The sequence below is a fragment of the Pelodiscus sinensis genome, chromosome 1 (assembly GCF_052426305.1).
Source record: "Pelodiscus sinensis isolate ZL-2025 chromosome 1, ASM5242630v1, whole genome shotgun sequence".
In the NCBI taxonomy this organism is placed as follows: Eukaryota; Metazoa; Chordata; order Testudines; family Trionychidae; genus Pelodiscus; species Pelodiscus sinensis.
The window spans coordinates 216688001-216708838 of record NC_143052.1 but is presented as its reverse complement, the minus strand read 5'-3'; the positions used below and the strand labels follow the sequence as shown (position 1 = coordinate 216708838).

Here is a 20838-nt window from a genome sequence, read left to right as displayed (position 1 = left end):
GAGAATTGTGACCTGGGAAAAAGGAGGTGCAGATGTAAAGGGTTTGGGTGGTGACCTAGGGCAGGGAAATGGGGTGCAGGGTCTGGGAGGGTGTTTGGGTGCAGGAGAGGATTCTGGCCTGGGGGAAGGGTGTAAGAGGAGGTACAGGATCTGGGAGGGAGTTGTGACCTAGGGCAAAGGGGTGCAGAGGGTTTGGGTGGTGACCTGAGGGAAGGCGTTGGGGTGCAGGAGGGACAGGCTGTGCTTGGAGGTGCTTACCTATGCATCTCCTGGCCAGCAGCCCTGCAGCACCCCCAAGGCAGGCTGGACTGTCTGCCTGCTGCAGCCCTAGACCGCTTGAAACTAGACTGCACTTTAAACCATAGCAGCTGTATTTCTGAGTGTCCCGGCAGAGTGGTCCACAGTTCAGATCTGGTGGTTTGGTGGGCTGGATCCAGCCCACAGGCCATATTTTGCCTTAGTATCATGAACTCTACCATTTCGTGGTCACTTCCACCTAAGTTGCCTTCTACTTTCAAATTTTCAGTCAGTTCCTCCATGTTTGTGAAAATCAAATCTTGAACAGTATCTTCTTTCTCCACATTTTGAAATAAAACATTATTTCTAATACATTTCAAGAACTACTTGGACAACCTGTGCTCGCCTGTGTTATTGTCTCAACAAATGACTGGGTAGTAAGTCCCCCATGATCACCAAGTGCAGTGCTTTGGATAATTTTATTGCTTGTTTAAAGAAACCCCTCATTTACCTCATCTTCCTTGTTAGATAGTCTGTACTAGATTCCTACCAAGATATCACCCTTGTTTTTTATCTTTTTATTCTAACCCAGAGCCTTTAAACAAGTGTGTCTCCTATTTCCATCTCAATCTCAGTCTATGTATATACATTTTTCGCATATAAGACAACACCTCTTCCCTTTTTTCCTTGCCTATCCTTCCTAAATAACCTGTATGCTTTTATACCAATATTCCAGTCATGTATATTATCCCACCAAGTCGCTGTGATGCCAGCCATGTCACTGGTGTCTGTAGTAACTATCATTTCAACTTCAAAGCTATTGATTTGATTTTCCCTTTGTGTTTTTTGTCTTGCCCTTATCCTTGCCATTACAGCCCATGCTATCCCCATAAACCAACTTCCAATCCTTTTCATGAGAATAGACAGCGAAAATAGACTAGCCGCTCTTCCTTTTACAACGCACTACTGTAATGTTGCAGTATCTCAGCTGCAGGCACCACAGGGAACGTTCAGAGGCTACAAACCCCCTTGACTTTAATGTATCAAGACTAAAAATAGAATTGTGCAAAGTATATGCTAACACAGACAACATACCTGTGTTCTGATAGCGTGGGTGTAATGAAAAGCATGCAAATTTTATTTTTTTGATAGACACTCTGGATTTGATAAGGATGTGAGGAAGAATAAGTCAGCAGGACACTTCCCTTTGGAGCACCAAACAAACCAAAGAGAAAGGACACACTACTTCTTGTAAGAACATCACACGTGTAAGTAATCTTAAATTCAAATAGTTTCAAAAACCAAACACTCCTCTTTTCACTTGTTACTACATAATTAATAACAAAATTAACATAGCTGAATAATCATACTATTACATTTTCACTTTTTAACATTTCTGTATCTGAATGGTTCTGTTTCACATCCTTATGATCCTCTCAATGCAAATTAAAAAATCAGAAATTACTGGTCCAAGAATTATGCTTTTTCTCATCTATGATATAAAGAATTGTGTGTTTACTGCTATGACTTTCTTACTATGTCTCAGATATGATACATTTGTGCTTAATACAGCTTCAATTGTTTGCCAGGCAATGCAAGATTTTAAATTTTCAAGCAACAAAAGGGCTGAAAATGTCTGATTTGGAGCTACAGTTTTATCTTAAAATGTATTTTCCTATAACATGTTTATTTTTGTTTGAGTCAAAAACTAACCTTTCACAGCTGTTTATAAAATTATATTCTTTAGACCAGCTTATTAGAACATGCTATCAATTTATCTTAAATTCATTTTATTACATGCTTTACTATCCATTCATTAACCTTAATATCTACTATTATTAATAATCATATGTAATTAATAATAATAATACAATCACTATTTCCAATTTCTAGAGCAATGAAATGGAGCAGGAGTCAATTCTAGAGGAGCTTCTTTTAAAGAAGTCACAACAGAAGAAAAAAATTTCTCCCAATAATTACAAAGAACGACTGTTTGTTCTCACCAAAACAAGCCTTTCTTACTATGAATATGATAAAGAGGTGAGAAATCATTTTTGTAACTACACGGGTACATACTTTGCCAAAGTCAGCTTATGCCCCTGGATTTTCTTCCTCAGTGTGCTTTGATTCAATGTCATATAGTTGGGGTAGTGACATACTTTGTTCCGAGTGATACTTAACAATGGTATGCCACCAAAATCTGGCCATGATCCAGAAGAGCATTTAAGCATATGTTTAGGTCCATCCCTCTTCAGGACAGAATTTATCTATGTTCAATTTTCATCATATGCTTAAATGTCATTAAAGTGAATGGGATTTAAGCTCATATCTAAAGTTAAGCACAAGTGTAAGTACCATACTGAACAGGGATGTTTTCCTGAATCAGGGTCTCTGCGGTGAGTTACATATCTGGTATTGGTTTGGAGGTCATGTATACAGGAGATAGCTCAGCAGGGCTGGTGATGGGAAGAGGCAAAGTGGGGCCTAGCCATTTAAGAGGGCCCAGGGCTTCAGGCTGCCACTGCTGCTACTATGGTAGCAGTGGCAGCCAGAGTCCTGGACCATTTGAATTGTCTCTGGAGCTCTGTGTGGCACTGTCCACCCCTTCCACCCAAGCTGAGCTCCCCCCACATTGCCCTGGGTCCAGCAAACTCTGTTACCAACTCTATAGCTCAGTACAGAATTTGACCCATAATTGATATGAAATAAGAGGCTAAAGTGTGATTGTATTTTAAAAAGTAATTATATATACAAAAAGCTGGTACTTTCAGCACAGTGGCCTTTTTTATGTACTTAGATAATTGCTTCAAAATGACTAAAATACACTCTTACTATTTGTACTCCTGGTAGCACATTTGGACTACTCCTGTGAATTATGATTCCTTGTGTGAGTAAGGGTGGCAGTATCGGTGCCAGTATCTAACCAAAATAATGTAATACAAAATCAGACTCCCCTTTCCCATTAGAAACTTTTTCATTTTCTTTCCTCATCTCTACTTTTGCATTGTTAAACCAAAGTTCTAGTACCAAAAATGGGGCCTATCCTGTAGTCTTTATACCTTGACTTCAAAGGGAATTTTGTGAGTGAACGGATTGCATGTTAAGATAGAATGGAAGGTTCTCAAAGTTTTTCCCAAACAGTTTAAACAAAATTGGAACTTCTGCCTTACCCAGGCTGAAGTGTGCAATTATACACAGCTTAGATTATGTGTGATTTTATAAAGCTTGTTATGCCCATAAAGTGTTTTTGATTTGAGGACAATTGTCTTGTGTCTAGCATGATGAGTAGTCATGTTTTGTCTTTATTCTTAGAAAAAAGGAAGCAAAAAAGGATCGATTGACATTAAGAAAATTCGATGTGTTGAGAGAGTGAATCATGAACAACAGGTGCCATTGGAGCGACAATATCCATTTCAGGTAAGATTACAAAATAAGAAACTGATCTTTATTGTGGTAAACTATTGTTTTTAGGACTACTAAAGGCTTGTGGCATTGCTGACTGCTATAAAACCTTACAGCAAGTTGGAAATGAATCCATCTTATTATAATCCTGATCCAAAGACCATGAATGAGAGTCTTTTCACTGACTTCAATGGAATTTGGATCAGGATCTGTGTGTTTGTGCATTCATGTGTTTATAATAGTTTATTTATTGTGATACTACACACACACAAGTATGGTGCTTCTATTTGAATATCACACATGTTTATTTTAATGTGCAATACTGATCACAATTCATTTTCTCTTTTTAAGATTCCTCACCACCTTCCACTTTAGTGGTAAAAGGAAGTACAGAATTTGGGTCTTTTGATATAGAATATATAGGTTGACAATTTTAAATGTACAAGAGTCCAGAAATTCAAAGTTATGGTTCCCTCAGCAATTGTACCTCATCCAAATTGCACATCTCCATTAAATGTTATTTTTATCAACATATTCAGTCATACACAATACTAAATATATGCATTGGAGCTAAGTCATATCTGCTGCAAAAGCCATAATTTTGAATTTGCTGTCATTTGTATGTGTTAATTCTGAGGGATAGGACCATTCCAAGGCCAAACCCAGAGCAGAGTCCTGGAGGTAGAGAGTTTATGAGGAGAAGAATATACAGCAGTACAAAGCTAGTCTAAAATGGGCAGCAGTGGCTTGAAAAGGGTATATGTCCTGGGCTGCAGATTTCATTAATTAACTGCCACCCCTAAGGCTACATCTATACTGCGGCAGTTTTTTGGAAGAGGAAATGCAAATGGATCGCTCATTTGCAAATCTTGTGCTCTCATTTGCATATGCTCTTCTGATCCTTTTTGCAGAAGAGGTTTTTGCGATAAAAAGCCCTGTGTAGACAGGGCCATTTGTCAGAAAAAGATCCGTTTTGCGCAAGATCCCTTATTTCTCAAAAAATGAGGTTTACAGGATCTTGCATAAAATGGGTTTTTTCCGATAAATGTTCCCGTCTACACAGGGCTTTTTATTGCAAAAACGTCTTCTGTAAAAATGATCAGAAGAGAATATGCAAATGAGAGCACGAGATTTGCAAATGAGCCCTCCATTTACATTTCCTCTTCTGAAAAACTGCCCCAGTGTAGACGTAGGCTAAGAAAGGGAAGCAGTGTTATCACCATCTGACTTATTGAGGTTGAATATGCCCCATAAAATAGTATTTGATATTAAATTAGTTTGTTTTTCTTGTGAGCAACTAATACACTCAAACTTGTGGGAGGAAATTAGGGGAGGGAAATGAAAAGCACACACTGTACTTTCTAGTTCTAATGAGACTATAAAAGATACTAAATGTAGAATCTATTTGATTGCGTACAAATACCAAAGTGGGTTTTACCACTGGGGAAAGGATTGGTTCGCCCATAAAGCAAACTCACATGTATGTGAAATGCAAGTTGTGACGGCGCGTTGGGGGTTCCCCGTCTCCTGCACCCCGAAATGGCACAAACAGACTGCACCAGCCAGTGGAATTGAGGGTGGTTTATTGTTCCTCCAGCACAGTGCAGCACAGATGTAATCTGGTTACAGGAACTGGGCTAGGATGCCTCAGGCCCCCTTGAGATGGGGGAGACTGGGCCCCTAAACTCCAGCCCCTTCCCCTAGGCTCTCCTCCATGCCCTCCGACAGCTAGCAACCAACTCACTAACTTCCAGCCCTGCCCCCCAGCCAGGGCAGCATCCACCTTCCTTTGTTCCTCTCCATGGGGGGTGTCTGGCCACTGGTTCAACAAGTTTGGCATTACCTCTGCCTAGTGAGGTTTTCCCTGCTGGGTCTTGCTCCAGACAGCAGGGGTCACCACAGCCCAGCAAGTACCCCCACTACGTCACACAAGTGTAACTATTTAATTCTGGGTCTTCATTGTCCTGAGCTGCATGCATTTTGGTGTTAACAGGCCTGCAGAACTTGATCCTTGAGCTCCTAAATCTTTTACTTGGTTTCCATTACTTTAGGCCTTAAAAATAATAAAACAAAGCTAATGAACTTTGAACCAGATATGAAGCACCAGATAACTAGAATGAATTGCTTCCCCCCTCTTTTAGATTGTATATAAGGATGGCCTTCTCTATGTTTATGCAGCAAATGAAGAGAGCCGAACTCAATGGGTAAATGCATTACATAAAGGTAACATTTGTTTTTAGCATCTTATGAGGGGACTTTTTTTTAACATGATTAAACATGGGGGTGTTTGTGTGTTCAAAGATATCATCTGAATAAGGGGAGTCGATAATTCTAGTTTCTCATTTTAATGCATTGCTTTTGTCAGCCATTTTCAGCCTCAATCTCACCCCATCAGAACTAGAGTGGATGAGAACACTGCAAACATTGCAGTGAAATTGATGAGGGAAGAAACTTCACAAAATTTCCCTGAAAGCATTTTCCTACCAGCTCTTGTCTTTACTTAGTTTGTTCTAACTCTTTTGATTGTCTTTAGCTTAGCAGGGCCCCATCCATGCAATAAGTAATATGTAGGCAGAGTTTTGGGCCTGGGCAAACCCCAGTGAAGTCGATGGGACTCCTCAGGGAGTGGGCAGTCCACTCGGACCCCGTTTATCCCTTGCGCAGGGAGATAACTCTGAGGCTATTTCTACACTGGGAAGTTTTGGCCACAAAAGTGCTGTCAACATGCAAAAGTTGGCAAAAGTGAAAACCAGTCATTCTGGTTTTTCTGCCTCCCATTGTAGACATTTCATGGCCACATTGCTAGCTCCCCTATCGACATATAGAGCAAAGCAATGTGGGTAAGTATCCCACCGTGCAGTGTTGTGGGAAGGCAGAGCTGATCCCTTTGCTTCTTAGGATTCTCTCATAGCTCTGTGAGCTTTCTGTGCTAAGGAATGTCAAAGCAACAAATAAGTCTCTCCAGCCCTCTCCCTGCAGCAGCAGTTTGCCTGCTATGTCTTTCTAATGCAGGGCAGAATGGGAGCATTCAAATGATTTACTATTTTTGTTTGTTCCCCAAATAGAGTAGCTCACTCAGCTGTCAGATACTCCCTGGACCTTTGAAAGGGCAAAGGTGGATGCCTGCAGAGCAGCAAAGATCATAAAACACTGAGCACAGCCATCAAAGCCAGCATTGTGGGATACTGGCAGAAAACAAAAGAGTCCACATTGGCTCTTTGTTTACAATAAATTGAGGGGAAAAAACTAAAGTCTCTGACAGGACTGGAAGTTTTTTGTCACCAAAACTGGGTGTTTTGCCCTACAAAAATTGCATTGTAGTGTAAATGCTCTCACAGTTTTGTCTCCAAAAGGCAATTTTTGGTGACAAAACATGCCAGTGTAGACAAGCCCTGAGTGTGTGGTTCTCTCCTATCTCCTTGCCTACATGGAAGTCAAGATATATTAACTATCTCTGCAACTTTATCCTTGGTGAATCTGGGCTGATGTGGGCCAGTCCACTAGGCTCCGTGCATTGTTTCATCTCAAAACCAGGACAAATGCTTTTGAATAATTCTTTTGAAGAAACATTTAGTATTGAAAGCCCCTGTGGGGAGAGGATCGTGAAGGCACGTGCCAGCAGGGATCCAGGCTGGCAAGAGAGTAGCGAAGAACCACAAGAAACCAGTAGGCAGTTTGGAGGCATAAAGGCTTCCTACACATGGCCCTTACCTCAGGCAGATTGAGTTCTTGGCAGCTGAATCCTCTGCTCATTTCATTTGCCCAACGGAAATATGTCATGGAAACTCCCAGATTTGTCATTTCATGGGTCTTATTGTCCATAGTTGTTTTTTTACCTAATGGGAGAGAGTTTTATTCTTAAGTATGGAACTCAGGATTTGGTCCAGTATTCTCAGTTGCACATATTAATAAAAGTTTGTCAAAAAGGTGGTTTTTTTTGAAAAAAAAGCATGTGAGGATAACTGCTTATTAAGTGAATATTGCATACATCTTGTGATGTGCATAATAGCAAAGTGATTATACCTTTCTAAAGAATTTTTAAAATCAAATTTAACTATAAAAACAAGTAACAAAATTTTGTGGCCAAGATTTTGAACAATTAGCAGCAGTTCCCTTGCATCTGAACCTGTAGCATTTTTTGGAAATGGATCTGTAAATTCAGGGACCTCAGCAAGGATTTAATTGCCTAACTTTTACAATTATTTATTTCATTATCTTTTAAAATAAATAGTACAAGCCTGATTTTTTTTAAAAACAACAACTATGGTGTCACTATTGCCAGTTAAACTATTTGGAGGCAGTTCTATAGGGTCCTGGAGTATTTTTATATACAAGTAACAAATGTTTCTTTAAGAGAGTTATAAATAGAAAGTGTTACATTTCAACTGGACATTACTAATAGGTCAGTTTTGCACTGGAATTTTCCATTTGATGACCCAAACACCTACTGTTTGATAAGTTTATTTCCATATTATGTATTAATTTGACAGAATTAGAAATGGAAATCGCTCTTCCTTTTTGATAATTAAAATATTCTATTAGATTTTCCCACATTTATTTAAATGGGCTTTTTGACAGCCAAGCAAAATCTTTAAGGTGTTGTACAATCTATATCTTCTCCATGATCTTGATTCATGCTAAATTCTTTTAATATATCAGTCTGTACAACTTACTGAGAACATTCTACCAGCATGCCTTTTAAAGTTTTTCTTTTTCCCCTCCTGTGCTCTCCAGAGATCAAAGACAATCCTGGTTTACTAAACAAGTATCACAAAGGATTCTTCGCCAGTGGGAAGTTCCTTTGCTGCAACCAGACCTGTAAAGCAGCCCCTGGATGTACTATTTGGGAAAAATGTAATGAGCCATTTTGTTTGCATTTGTTTTTTGATATGTTGTTAGCCTTAATGGTGCTTTTCACGATATTGCTAAATCTACAAGGATAATTGTAGTCAGTGGTGGTAAATATAAACAATCTGGTCAATTATTCTTTTTGATATTGGTTCTTAACTTCTTTTAACAGCATTGCAAATTGTACTATGTAGTTTGATAACATGGTTGGGGGCAATAATGTAGTACATGAAACACCTAAGCTGAGATCATGATAATTGTATAGTGTACCTCCAAAATGCACCAAAAAGAAATCTTTTCTCTTTAATTCTTTGATTCAGTATGCTGAGTTGTTGTTGCTGTTGTCATGGAATTGGGAGAAAAAAAAATCAGAGCTCATCTTTCCGGCCAAATTATTTACAGGTTGAACCTCTCTAAACTGAGTCTGTTTGGTCCAGCCACATCTGTGGTCAAATAGGACCACAGATGTGGCTCGACCAGAGAGCCTCAGGAACTGAGAGCCCAGCGGCAGGAAGGCCAGCATCTGGGAGTGCTGATGAATCAGTGGCCGGACACAGGGCTGGCAGCAGCGGAATCAGCCGTTCTGCCAGGGCCTGGAGTCCTGCCAGGGTGGCAATAATGGAATGATGGCAATGGGGCCTGGAGCCCAGCTGGGCTGGTGGGAGGGTATTGGTGGCTGGGAGCTCTGCCTGGCCGGCGGCAACAGGGCTAGCAGCTCTGCTGGGGTTGGGAGCCCAGCTGAGGGGGAGGAATGAGGGGCCGGTATTGACCTCTGCTGTTCCGGCAAGCTCCCTCATTTGGGACCCATCAGGTCCCAAGGGTGCCAGATCAGGGAAGTCCAACCTCTACTAATAATTGTAGCTCCACACCAAAATTTGTGTAAGTCAGTTTTAAAGAATTCAACTTCATAATTAATCCAAAGTAAAACTGATTTTTTTCATTATATCCATGACGGGGGTTACTTTTCTAAACAGTGTAATATTCTCCTCCACAAGCCGATTTCTGGTACCCATGGAATCTGCATTTATAAGAAACAAGATTATAATACACATCAGGGAATCAAGAGAATAGCTGAAAAATCATTTTAACTTTATAAACTCTACTGTTCTGGGAAGCAAGTTTTAGTTAGGAAAAATTGTCAATCAGATTACTCCAAAAAATGGGCAGTTCTAGGGAGCAGTTGTTTCAAATAATACACATTCCAGAACCTCACAAAGCATTTGTGCATTTCCCTCCTGAGCACCATTTGAAAACAAATATGTAGGAACAAAAATGGATATGTAAAACTAAATGAATGAAAGGGTATTCCAAGCTGCCTGGTGATGGTGTATTTGAGTTGTAGATGTCTGCACTATGTTAGAACAACGCATTTACTAAATGAAGGAGAACCCTTTTAACATATATTATTCTTTTATTTTTTCTTTAATTATTCATTTGTAAAATACCGGAATGGAAATTAATCACAATTATTTAGAGCATTTATTAGTCACCATAAAGAGTATGAGGAGCAAATTTGCAAAATGATTGCATCCTAGGATCTATATATTCGTAAGCATGTTGCCCTCATCCCACCTCAACCACACACACATTATGGCATGCACACTGGAGAGCTGAGAGTTCCATTTTTGGAAGGGAACACTTCTTTTGGATGCCTCTGGTTTTGAGTGCCCTACCTGAGATACTGAAAGACTGATTTTTCAAGGGTGCTGAGTTCTTACAGCTCCCATCAACTCAGTGGGCCTTAGCCCCTCTGATAATCAGGCCCCAGTTGTTTCAAGATGGGTACTCAAAATCGTAGGCAACCGATAATTAAGGGATGCATTTGAAAATGGAAGCCTAAACATCTAAACTCCTAATTTGCAAGTGAAAATATATAAAGGCCCCCTTTGAAAATTTGCCTGCTTGATTTAGTATTAACCTAGGTATTATGGACGGACACAGCATAGGAACACTAAACAATGCCTACTATTTTAAAGAGTTGCCAGTTGTTGGGTTTTTTTTGTAATTTGAATGGCCTTATATAACTGCCAAAGCAAATACGATATATGCAAATAATGCTATAAAACCCACACAGCACCACAAGTAACTGTTTGATAGCCACTTAACTTCCACACAGAGTAGTATGTAGAAAAAGAAAACCTTCCAAAAAGTAGGGTCACCATGTATCATCAAATACTTAGTTTTTGTCTGAAATGCAGAATGAAGGAGGATGTTTGTATCTACTCCAGATTTGCTTCAGAAAATGTCCTATTGTTGATAATGCAGCTCTATTGGGGTACGTCTATACAGCAATGTTACTTCAGAATAACCGACATTGTTCCAAAATAACAGTCCATGTCTACACTACAAGCAGTTATTTTGATATGTCAAAATCATGTCAAGCTGGAGGACTTCAGTCTCCGACTCCTGTAACCCTCATTTTACAAGGAGTAAGGGAAGTGGGAGAAAGAGTGCTCTTTCTCGGACTTCCTATTGTGTAGACATGCCAAAAGCTGAAATAAGCTATTTCAATTTAAGCTACGTAAGTTGTGTAGCTTATTTCAGCTTTAGCCCTGCTGTGTAGACATACCCTGGGACAGCAAAAGTGTTGTGAGAGGGCTAGTAGAAGGAATCTTCCAGGCCACCTCTGCCATATTAACTATAGTGTCTCCCAAAGCAAGGTAACCAACTGTGGAGGTAAAATGTGGGTGGTCACCAGTGCCAGCGGCAGATTTAGGGCAGGGCGAGCGGGGTGGCTGCCCTGGGCCCCGCGCTTCCTGAGGCCCCGCGCTTCCTGAGGCCCCGTGCATGCGCCATGGTGCCACGGTACATGCGCCATGTCAAAGAGGGGGCCCCGCAAAATTTCACTGCCCTGGGCCCTGCGGCACTCTCATCCACCCCTGACCAGTGCTGTGTCTGCTCTAGCACTCTCACCAGCGCTGCCACTAGAGGAGCTTAATAACTGGAAAAGCCGATTGAATGCAAGGTCCTGGAGTCATGCAGTAAATTGCTTGTGTTGTTTTTACTTTGCTCCCAGTTATAGATGTGAGTCTGTATAGCCCAACCAGCCTAACCAGCCCAACCAGCTGTGTGAAACCACTGCCTCCTGTTCCTGCAAAACCGGTAGGTGACAAGCCTTTAGTATCAGCATTTAATGAAACCTGTGATGGGGGTAAATACAGTCCCTATCATTCACATGATGGAGAGTCCCGGTGAGGAAAAAATGGGGAATCTGCTCCCTCAGACAGCTGTTCAACGGAGGCTACACCCGTTAATCGCTGAGGATCATCAGTCATCCTTAGTGGCCTCCAGCACAGCTTAGGGAAGGATAGGTGGGTACAGTTAGCCATCCTCAGTCCCTCCTTTTCTCCACTCATCTCTCACTCTGCCCACACTCCCTTCTAGGCTGTTGCACCGCAGGCTCTGTAAAGCTGGGAAAGTCTCGGGTAGTTTCTAGGCATTGCAGTGTGCTGCTGTCAGTTTGGGCTATAACAAACTTCTGCTTCTTTGAATACATTTACCTTTATGTGCCTATTTCTGCAGACGTCAATAGGAATTTTACCACAGGCCTTGGCCCAAAATTAATCTAGAGCCCAAAATCTCCCCACTCAGCAGGTGCAGAGGAGTGGGAATGCTGCAGTTCCCCTGTACTGGAGAGAGAACCGGATTATGTGAGTCTATAGAGGAAATGTGTAGCCTCTGCGAGCCAGAGGCCAGCTCCACGGAGACTCCTGCTATAGTCATGTATAGAAGCACAATGAAGGGAAGAGGGGTGGTTGTCAGAGACAAGAATCAGGATGAGTCTGGAGAATCTGCTGCTACATTGATTCTCTGGTCCTTTCCTCCCTACAGAGCATAAGATCCATGCAGGTCGCTCCAGCACTTAGGCCCAGGTAGTGACTGCAGTGCAGCTTCCCTGTGTTCCATGGCTGGGAATTGGGGTAGTCTCCACCAAATGCTTCTGTTGTGTCCAGAAAGGTCACTGAAGCTTGGAAATGGGGAGAGGGCTTGGGACTAAAAGCTCAAGTATATGTTCTACGTCTAAGTAGTGACTAACAGTATTGCCAAAGCCAGGGAGTCAGAATTCTTCATTTGGGCCCTCCCCCACTCCTGAATCACAAGATTTGCTCTAAAACCATTGTATTTTTTTTAGAAAGTACATTTTAAAAATACATTCTGGATTCTTTTTATTTACATCCTAATTTTTTAATCTCTTGGATATATGCAGGTCACAGTTTCCAGCTTTTCTCTACAACTGTGAGCACTAGGAGCTTTAAAAAAAAAAAAGCTGAGCTTCTCACATAATGGGTGGAGGGATAGCTCAGTGGTTTGAGCATTGGCCTGCTAAACCCAGGGTGGTGAGTTCAATCCTTGCAGAGGCAAAAATTCGTCAGAGATGGTACTTGGTCCTGCTGTGAAGGCAGAGGACTGGACTCAATGACCTTTCAAGGTCCCTTCCAGTTCTAGGATATAGGCAATCTCCATTAATTTATAATCCCTTGATTCCAGGAGCAGGGGTTTTAAGACACATACCAAATATCGCAAGACTCATGATAAAATCAGAAAAACCGGCAGCGCTATGTTAAGTATTTTTGTGTGAGTAGAGACTTAGAAAGCAAGTGTAACTGAGCAAACAGGCTTTTGACACTTGTTCGGATAATGAAGTTTGTGGATAGTGAGACTGTGAATAAACACGTTTCAATGCCATGGGCCATCCTCCCTGATTCCTATCAAAAGGATTTTGTTTATCTAAAGATATGATCAGTCATGCAAATCAGCCGCTGGACTGGTTGACTCATATTAGGAATTTCCAGCTTATTTTGATTATGACTGAGTTCCAAGGAAATGTTTTGAAAGGGAAATTTAAAAAGCAGGGGCATAAAAAGGTTAGATGGGTCCTGAATACAAATTCAAAGGGGCCCTATAATAACTCTCAAATACCTTCCAGAGACAAAGCAACTTTATTTCCTGGGCCCTGTCTCAATGCACAGGTCAGGATTACAAAAGTTGTCCAGTGAGAGGGAGCAGCATCTATGCGGTCCAGCTCCCAACACAACTTTGGATAGCATTTTTCTTTTTGCCCTTTTACCACCCATTCAAATTGTTCAACATACCCAACATCATACTCTCTAAATCCTCCCTTCCAAATCTCTCTTGGTTCATGCCCCTCATCTTATCTTCTCTCCAAATCTCTGGACATTCTGTCCCACTCTTCTCTCTCTCCAGGTTGTTATGAGTGCTGTCCTTCTCCCCACATCTCCGAGTCTCTGGTATCTCTTTCCTCAGGCCAATATCAGACCTCTGCCTTTTTATGCTGGGGCCTGACAGAAGAGGCTACTCCACAGGCAGTTATGGGAGTGAGGGACCAGCAATCAGATCAATGGGCATGACTGGGTTTTCACAGGAACCACCAGACATTTTCCCACCTCTTTGGGAATAACTGTTGTTTCCCGGCATGAAAAACTGTTTTTCACCTCTTCTCTGCACCCGTTTTAGCCCTTAGTGTCTCTCTTCTTCCTTCTCTTCAGCAACAGCAGATAAGCAGGGATAAATCCACTGGCCAGCCCACAGGCGGTCCATGAAGGTAGGGTTGGGGGAAGCAAGCCCCCAACCCCACCCTTTTCACTGAGACCCCACCTCCCATGGGAGCCAAGCCACCTCCCCTCCACCACCCCAGGGAGGCAGGGCAATGCGCTGCATCCCCACTACCACGGGGGAGGAGAGGCGAGCAGGTGGGCATGTGTGCCCCAACTCCCCGGCCTGGAGCACAGAGAGGGCGGGTGGCACATGGCTCTCGTCTCCCCAGCCTTGAAGCATGGGAAGGAAGGAAAGTGGGTGGCTCCAGATTTCCCAGCCCCGAAGCATGGGGAGGGTGGGCGGTGTGCAGCTCCAGCCTCCCAGGCCAGGAGCACTGGGAGGGCAGGTGCTGGGGGCAGCAACACTCCACCCCCAGTAGATCTACAGTAGGCATTCTGGGGGCAGAGTGTGGGCCCTTCCCCAGCCCTAGCCTCACTCCCGTCATTCCCTTACCCCCTTTCTGCATCTGTGAAGTGCATGTGTAGTCACCAGGGAGTTCCACAATTGCTCTGTGGCCTCAGTGCAAGGATTCTAGCCTGTTCTGTGCACACATACACCAACACACGGGGTGCCACTATCCAAATTAAATCCAGGCTGGTGACCACATAAAGAAGCAGAGCAAGCAAGAGATGCTGCATGATTAATTTCTGACCTCAGGAAGCTCTGAGAGTTTTGGTTTCCAAACAATGTCACTTTTTTACAGGTGACAGTGTAAATCTGTGTATTTTCTCAAGTAAAAACATGAAGTCCTCACAGGTCACCAACGAAGTGAGCTACATCAGAACAAAGAAACAAGCATCCTATGTTAAAACCTGAGGAAAGCAAGTCTGATAGATTCATTCTCTTCTAGTTTTTCTGCCTTCTATATTTGATAGGCCAAGCTAAGGGGCATCATGTCAGCCACTCAGGCCTGTCCTTTGCAATTCCTTCTCTTTGCACCATAGGAGAATTCCACCTCCTCATAATGCTCCTGGGTTCTGCCAGCTCCATGACTGGAGAGCCCGTGGTGATAGCCCCAAAACAGATCTTAGTTTCTGCAGGACCATGACATTTCCAGAAGCAAAGGAAGGGACATTAACAAACAACAATCTCCTGCCAAAGGTTACCTGAAGCAAATCTTAGTGTGCATGTCACCTCATGTGCATTTTTTTCACAGGATATTGGCTAGACTGGTCATGAAACAATTAATATATAATCTTCTTGGTAGATTATTATATTCATCTCTCTTCCCATGAGAAACATGAAGATCAAGTATATTGCCATGTTATAACATGAACAGCTATGGTGTGAGTCTCATAATTATGACGTACGGCCCAGTCCTACAGTCTGGTGTGCACTCAACTCTCTCTTTTAAGTCAAGCAAGATCCACATGCAGAGGGCTTGCAGGGTCCAGTCCATAATGTGAATGCTTCATGAGTTATCTATCTGGCTGTTGTTTAGCTGCAGAAGATGAGCAGTGGCACCAAAGGTACAGCTTAGGGATGCTGAGCACAACCCCACCTTAGACCGCTGTGCCTCTGCGGCCCATGCTACCACTGCTACGCTGCTCTTTGTATTCACACTAACTTGATGAGAGCTAGAATGAATATGTACCCAACGAGGGCAATCATACCCTTAGCTGTTAGTGTAGACATAGCCTCCACGACACCACGTTAAACCAGGAATAACTGCAGTGCAGCCAATGCAATTGCTCTGGCATCAACCCAGTGTGAGATCAGAATCAGCTCCAATATGTTTAAAGGTGGAATGTATGAGTCCATTGGGTCTGTCAGTTTTGGGGGGTTGTTTTGGTTTTGATTATGAAGTGTATCAAATAAAGAGATCAAAGTAAACATGTAATGCTATGTTTTGAAATTTGTTTATAAAAGGATATAATATGCTTGAGGGCGTCTGGCATTTTCCCTGACTTTGCTGGCACTGTACTCTTTATACTTTCAGTGGTAAAATGTATGCACATAGATTAAAATGGGACCACTTCCTCCTATTGTAATCTTCCTTCAATATTTATAATTTCCTTGCCAACCTTCCTCAGTCACCATAGCCAATAATACTCAGTACTTCAGAATTTCAAAGTTTATGTTTATAAACACATGTACTGTGCTCTTGGCCTGCTTTTGGACCCACTGAAGTCAATAATAGGACTTCTATTGACTTTAATTAGTATAGGGTCAAACACCATGTGCTGACTAGTATTATAATTTACATTACAATAGAATGGTCAGATTTACAAAGTAGTTTAATTAATTGCTGAAAATAATATGACAGATTAATACCAAATAGCCTCTTCAGAGCTTGAAACAATAACCACATAAACTCTACCTAAAGTTATGTATGTATTGTATAGACACCCCACAGGGCTAGCTTTAAAAGAGTCAGTATTTCCCAGCCGCAGGTAGTTAGGGAAATATTTTCAAAGTGGCCTAAGCAATTTAGAAATCTAAATCTCATTTTCAAAAGTAGCAGGCACATAGGTGCCTAAGTCTCATTGAAAGTGAATGGGATTTGGGACACTTCTGAAAATGTTATTTTTATGCCTCATTCCTACTGCCAGGGGCGGATATAGGGCAGGGCGAGCGGGGCGGCCACCCCGGGCCCTGCACTTCAAGCCCTGTGCATGCGCCGTGGCAAAGGGGGGCCCCGTGAAATTGTGCTGCCCTGGGCCCCGCAAAATGGCCATCTGCCCCTGCCTACTGCTGTTCAAGTCAATGGCAAAACTCCTATTGATGTCAGGGAAAGGTAACTGGGGCTCAGAGTGGTATATTGCCTGCATATCTGTACATTTCTGATGGCCATACCTTCCATGACTGGAACCACGACTTACAAAAATTTTTAACAAAAATTCAGAGTTTTTATAATCTCAGCCAGTCCACCACTAAACCAGGACTCCTCTGTGAATTTTACAATTTTTGATCTATGTATGTACACTGTAGTGAAAGGTTTGTAATGATTTTAAGTTGCTTGTTATTGCATAGTTTTAAACAATTATTTAACTTTCTCATAATTTTCTGTGACAGACAACTTAATATTAAGCAAAGTTAGTGTGAGACATGATTTCCTCTTTTAAAATAAAATTTGCATTTCCTGCTGTGGCAAAGCCCTTACTCTTCCCGTTTTATTCCATGACAAATAATCAGCCATAATTATCTTAAATATCTTTTTCTTAATACTGTGTATACAAAAGGAAATAACAGACACCTCATTTTTTTAAATACAAAGTGCTATTGTATAATATTACAGCAGAGACTTTTGGTATGTCTGATATCAGCACACTTGCATATGGTGTAAGGTACTTAAGCATCATGACTCACAATGCATGCTACAATTATGTCTTTACTGAAAAGAAGGTGTGATTTTAGTTTTGGTTAGCACTTCAGTTCAACCCTAAGGTAAGTTATAGGCTTTAACTTGAGCTGCTAATCCAAGTTAAATGCCAATTTTCTATGTCTTTACCACTGTTTTAACCCAAGTTATCTACTTTATCCCTAACCTTTAGGAACACACCTTTTTTGCAGTATAGATTTATCAGAGGTGTAAGTATCAGTTAACTTACACCTCTGATAAATCTATACTGCAAAAAAGGTGTGTTCCTAAAGGTTAGGGATACACAACTCTACATACATTAGAGTAGAACAAAGCCTTGAATATTATTGTAACAGAGTTTGGTTTGTATTTCATTATTTATATTGGACTACAGCTGTTGGAATGTATTTCAAAACAGACAAAGGGAAAAATACTTCAGTGCCCCATGCATTTCTAGTTAGCTTGTGCTAATTTCTTCACGCTCAGAGAGCTCATTGAAGATGCAAACTACAATCTAAATGCTAAATATGATATTTCTACTGCAATGCTCTTCATTGTAATTTTATTTCCTCTGCCTTCAGAAGCTGAAGCATGACAGTCTGCCTCCAGTTCTAGCACCTGGTAAAACATGGCTGAAGATCACTGTGGCAGAATATGATTATGAACCCAAAGGAAACTCTGACATCCAGCTTGTCAGGGATAGCAAGTACTATGTTCTGAAAGAAGAGGATCCTGAGTGGTGGCAAGTTAGAGACCTGCAAGGGTAAGTGCACTTTGTGCAGTCAATAGAGAATATTTGCAACAGTAACATTTCAAATCACATCCAACTTTAAAAAACCTTGCTGGCACTGTTGCATTCCAAAATGCAATTAAGAACTACCCTGATGGCTTTTAAAATTTGCTCCAGCTGATCTCATGATCCTTAATTTCTTCTTCACTCCCACATCACCTTCTTTGACCTTGCTTCTGACTCCTCTCTGATCTTTGACACAGTCTTATATAGATGACATAATAGAGTGTCTCTGATGCATGTTCATTTAACATGTCAGCATCAAATTTAGAGGAAAGTAAAGCCTTCTCAGGATTAATCATTTTCATTCCAAGGCTCACAAAAAGTCCACTCCTTGCACACCATATAACAATATGTACAAAGGACAGGGTTTTCATTTCTTTTAAGACTGTTCAAAAATCTGTCCTGCCCCATTTTTTCCTTCCATTTCACCTACTTCCACTCTTCCCTGTGAAACAACTAGAATTTTAGCCACCAGATCAGGCAAGAGTCTCAGTAGTCCACTATCTTAACAGTCTCTAGTAGTTTTTATTTTGGTATGTACCTGCAATAGCAGTGGCAGCTTCAAAGTCAGTGGAGACTATTAGGAAAGAAGCATTTTTCAACTTTGGAGTGTCCACATGGAAGGCTTATGGGGTGTGTGAGTTAATCCAAAGCTTTTTGTTACACACCAGGAAACTTGCAGGATGTGAGGTGCACCAACAACGTGCATATGCAGAACAGGCTGTTCTGTTTTCAGCTCACACCATGTAGACACATGGTGGCAGTTTGCTGCCAACTAAGCTTCATAACAGAGAGGCTTGGAAAGAAATTGTTGATGGCCTATGCTCCCATAGGAGCTAAGGGAAAAGAAGAAGAAGGTTCATAGGATTCTCCAGAAGTATCCAATGGAATGAATTTCCAAGGGAGATGTCTTTGCTTCACTACTGAGCACTGTGAATCCTGGGATTTTTTTTCTCTGTGAATTGTGAAAAGCCAGGCAGGTTCAATTTTATTTAGAAAAATCATGTTTCCACCACCTCTGCCCCATACATCATTTTTGGGCTGGTTCGCACCATTTCCAAAATACTGTCATCCAGCCTGGACTCCACAATGCTCCACACCACTGTGGTGACAAGCATGAGGATGGGAAGCTGCTTGGACTGCATTACAGCATTTACAACTGAGCAAAGGCCCATTGCACCACCCAAGTGGATGAGCTGGGAGCAGGAGAATATCCCATGAAATCAGCAACAGGTCCTCTAGCAGCAGCGGGACTCTACAGTGACGGCAGCAGGAGAAGGACACCGTTGAAACAAATGAACTAGTTCCTAGATCACCTACTCAGCATTCAGTGCCAGGAAACCAGAATGGATTGGTAGAAGAGAATTGTCCTGCAGCGCTGGGATGAGCAGCAGTGGCTATAGAACTTCAGGATAGGGAACCATTTTGGAGATCTGCACAGGACTGATCCTGGAGCTGCGGCAGCAACAGCCTGCCAACATGTGGTGCTCCATGCTGGTGGAGAAGTAGGTAACCATCCTCCTTTGGAAGCTGGCCGCTCTAGAATGTTATCACTTGGATTAAGTGCAGGGAGATCAGCTGTTGGGACTGTTTTCTATTAGGCCATTGATAAGGTGCTGTCTGACTGGGTCACGAAACTGGATAATGCTCAGGAGATTACTGATGGCTTTGCATGAATGGGGTTCCCAAATTGCATAGGGACATAATGGACTCATGTGCCTATCTTTTGCCTCCTTCCCTTGCCAGGCTGCAGAATCTATAAACAGAAAGGCTACGTCTAGACTGGCATGATTTTCCGGAAATGCTTTTAATGGAAAAGTTTTCCGTTAAAAGCATTTTCGGAAAAGAGCATCTAGATTGGCACGGACGCTTTTCCGCAAAAGCACTTTTTGCAGAAAAGCGTCCGTGGCCAATGTAGACGCGCTTTTGCGCAAAAAAGCCCCGATCACCATTTTTGCGATCGGGGCTTTTTTGCGGAAAACAAATCTGAGCTGTCTACACTGGCCCTTTTGCGCAAAACTTTTGCGCAAAAGGGACTTTTGCCCGAATGGGAGCAGCATAGTATTTCTTACAGTAGGAAGTCAGTGCTTTTGCGGAAATTCAAGCGGCCAGTGTAGACAGCTGGCAAGTTTTTCCGGAAAAGCAGCTGATTTTCCGGAAAAACTGTCCAGTCTAGACACAACCAAGAGGGTATTTCTTCATGCTGTACCAAAGACAAATGGACTCCCAGAGCAGGATTTCAGACATATATGCAGGGTGCTATGGAAGCATCCATGATGCTGGAGCTTCTGGAACTCAGTTCCTTTTAGAATAATGGAGAAAATCACCTCAAGAGCACTGTAGACATCAATTGAGTGTAGGTTGGGCTGGTTATTCTGGGAGACCTGGCTTACCCCCAATACCCTGGCTAATGAAGCCATACACAGATGACTGGAACAGAAGGAGATCATATTTTATCTATTGCTGGAATAATGGCAGAATGGGGGTCGAGTGTGCACTTGGCCATTTAAAAGGCAGATGGTGCTGTTTATGGTGCAGGTTGGAAGCTGGAGAAAAAAGTCTGTTTTAACCATTCTAAGGGCACATTGTGCTTCTGCACAACATTTGTGAGAGTGTGGGAGGTGCCTTTCCGTTGGGTGGGCGGCTAACGTTCTAGACTTGCTTGGAGGTTCTAGCAGCCAGGTAGGCATCTCCTAGAGAA

At 42.0% G+C, this 20838-nt stretch overlaps 1 protein-coding gene across 1 annotated transcript in view; it reads left to right on the top strand.

The window, feature by feature from the left end:
- Positions 1-1363: 1363 nt before the first annotated feature.
- BMX (BMX non-receptor tyrosine kinase) overlaps positions 1364-20838 on the top strand; it is a 43347-nt gene continuing 23872 nt past the window's right edge. The window contains exons 1-7 of the mRNA XM_075914309.2: positions 1364-1505; positions 2131-2277; positions 3550-3654; positions 5781-5862; positions 8374-8493; positions 11504-11589; positions 17926-18107. Coding sequence (XP_075770424.2) covers positions 2140-2277; positions 3550-3654; positions 5781-5862; positions 8374-8493; positions 11504-11589; positions 17926-18107 — 713 coding nt within the window. The 5' untranslated portion in view covers positions 1364-1505; positions 2131-2139. The remainder of the gene's footprint in view (positions 1506-2130; positions 2278-3549; positions 3655-5780; positions 5863-8373; positions 8494-11503; positions 11590-17925; positions 18108-20838) is intronic.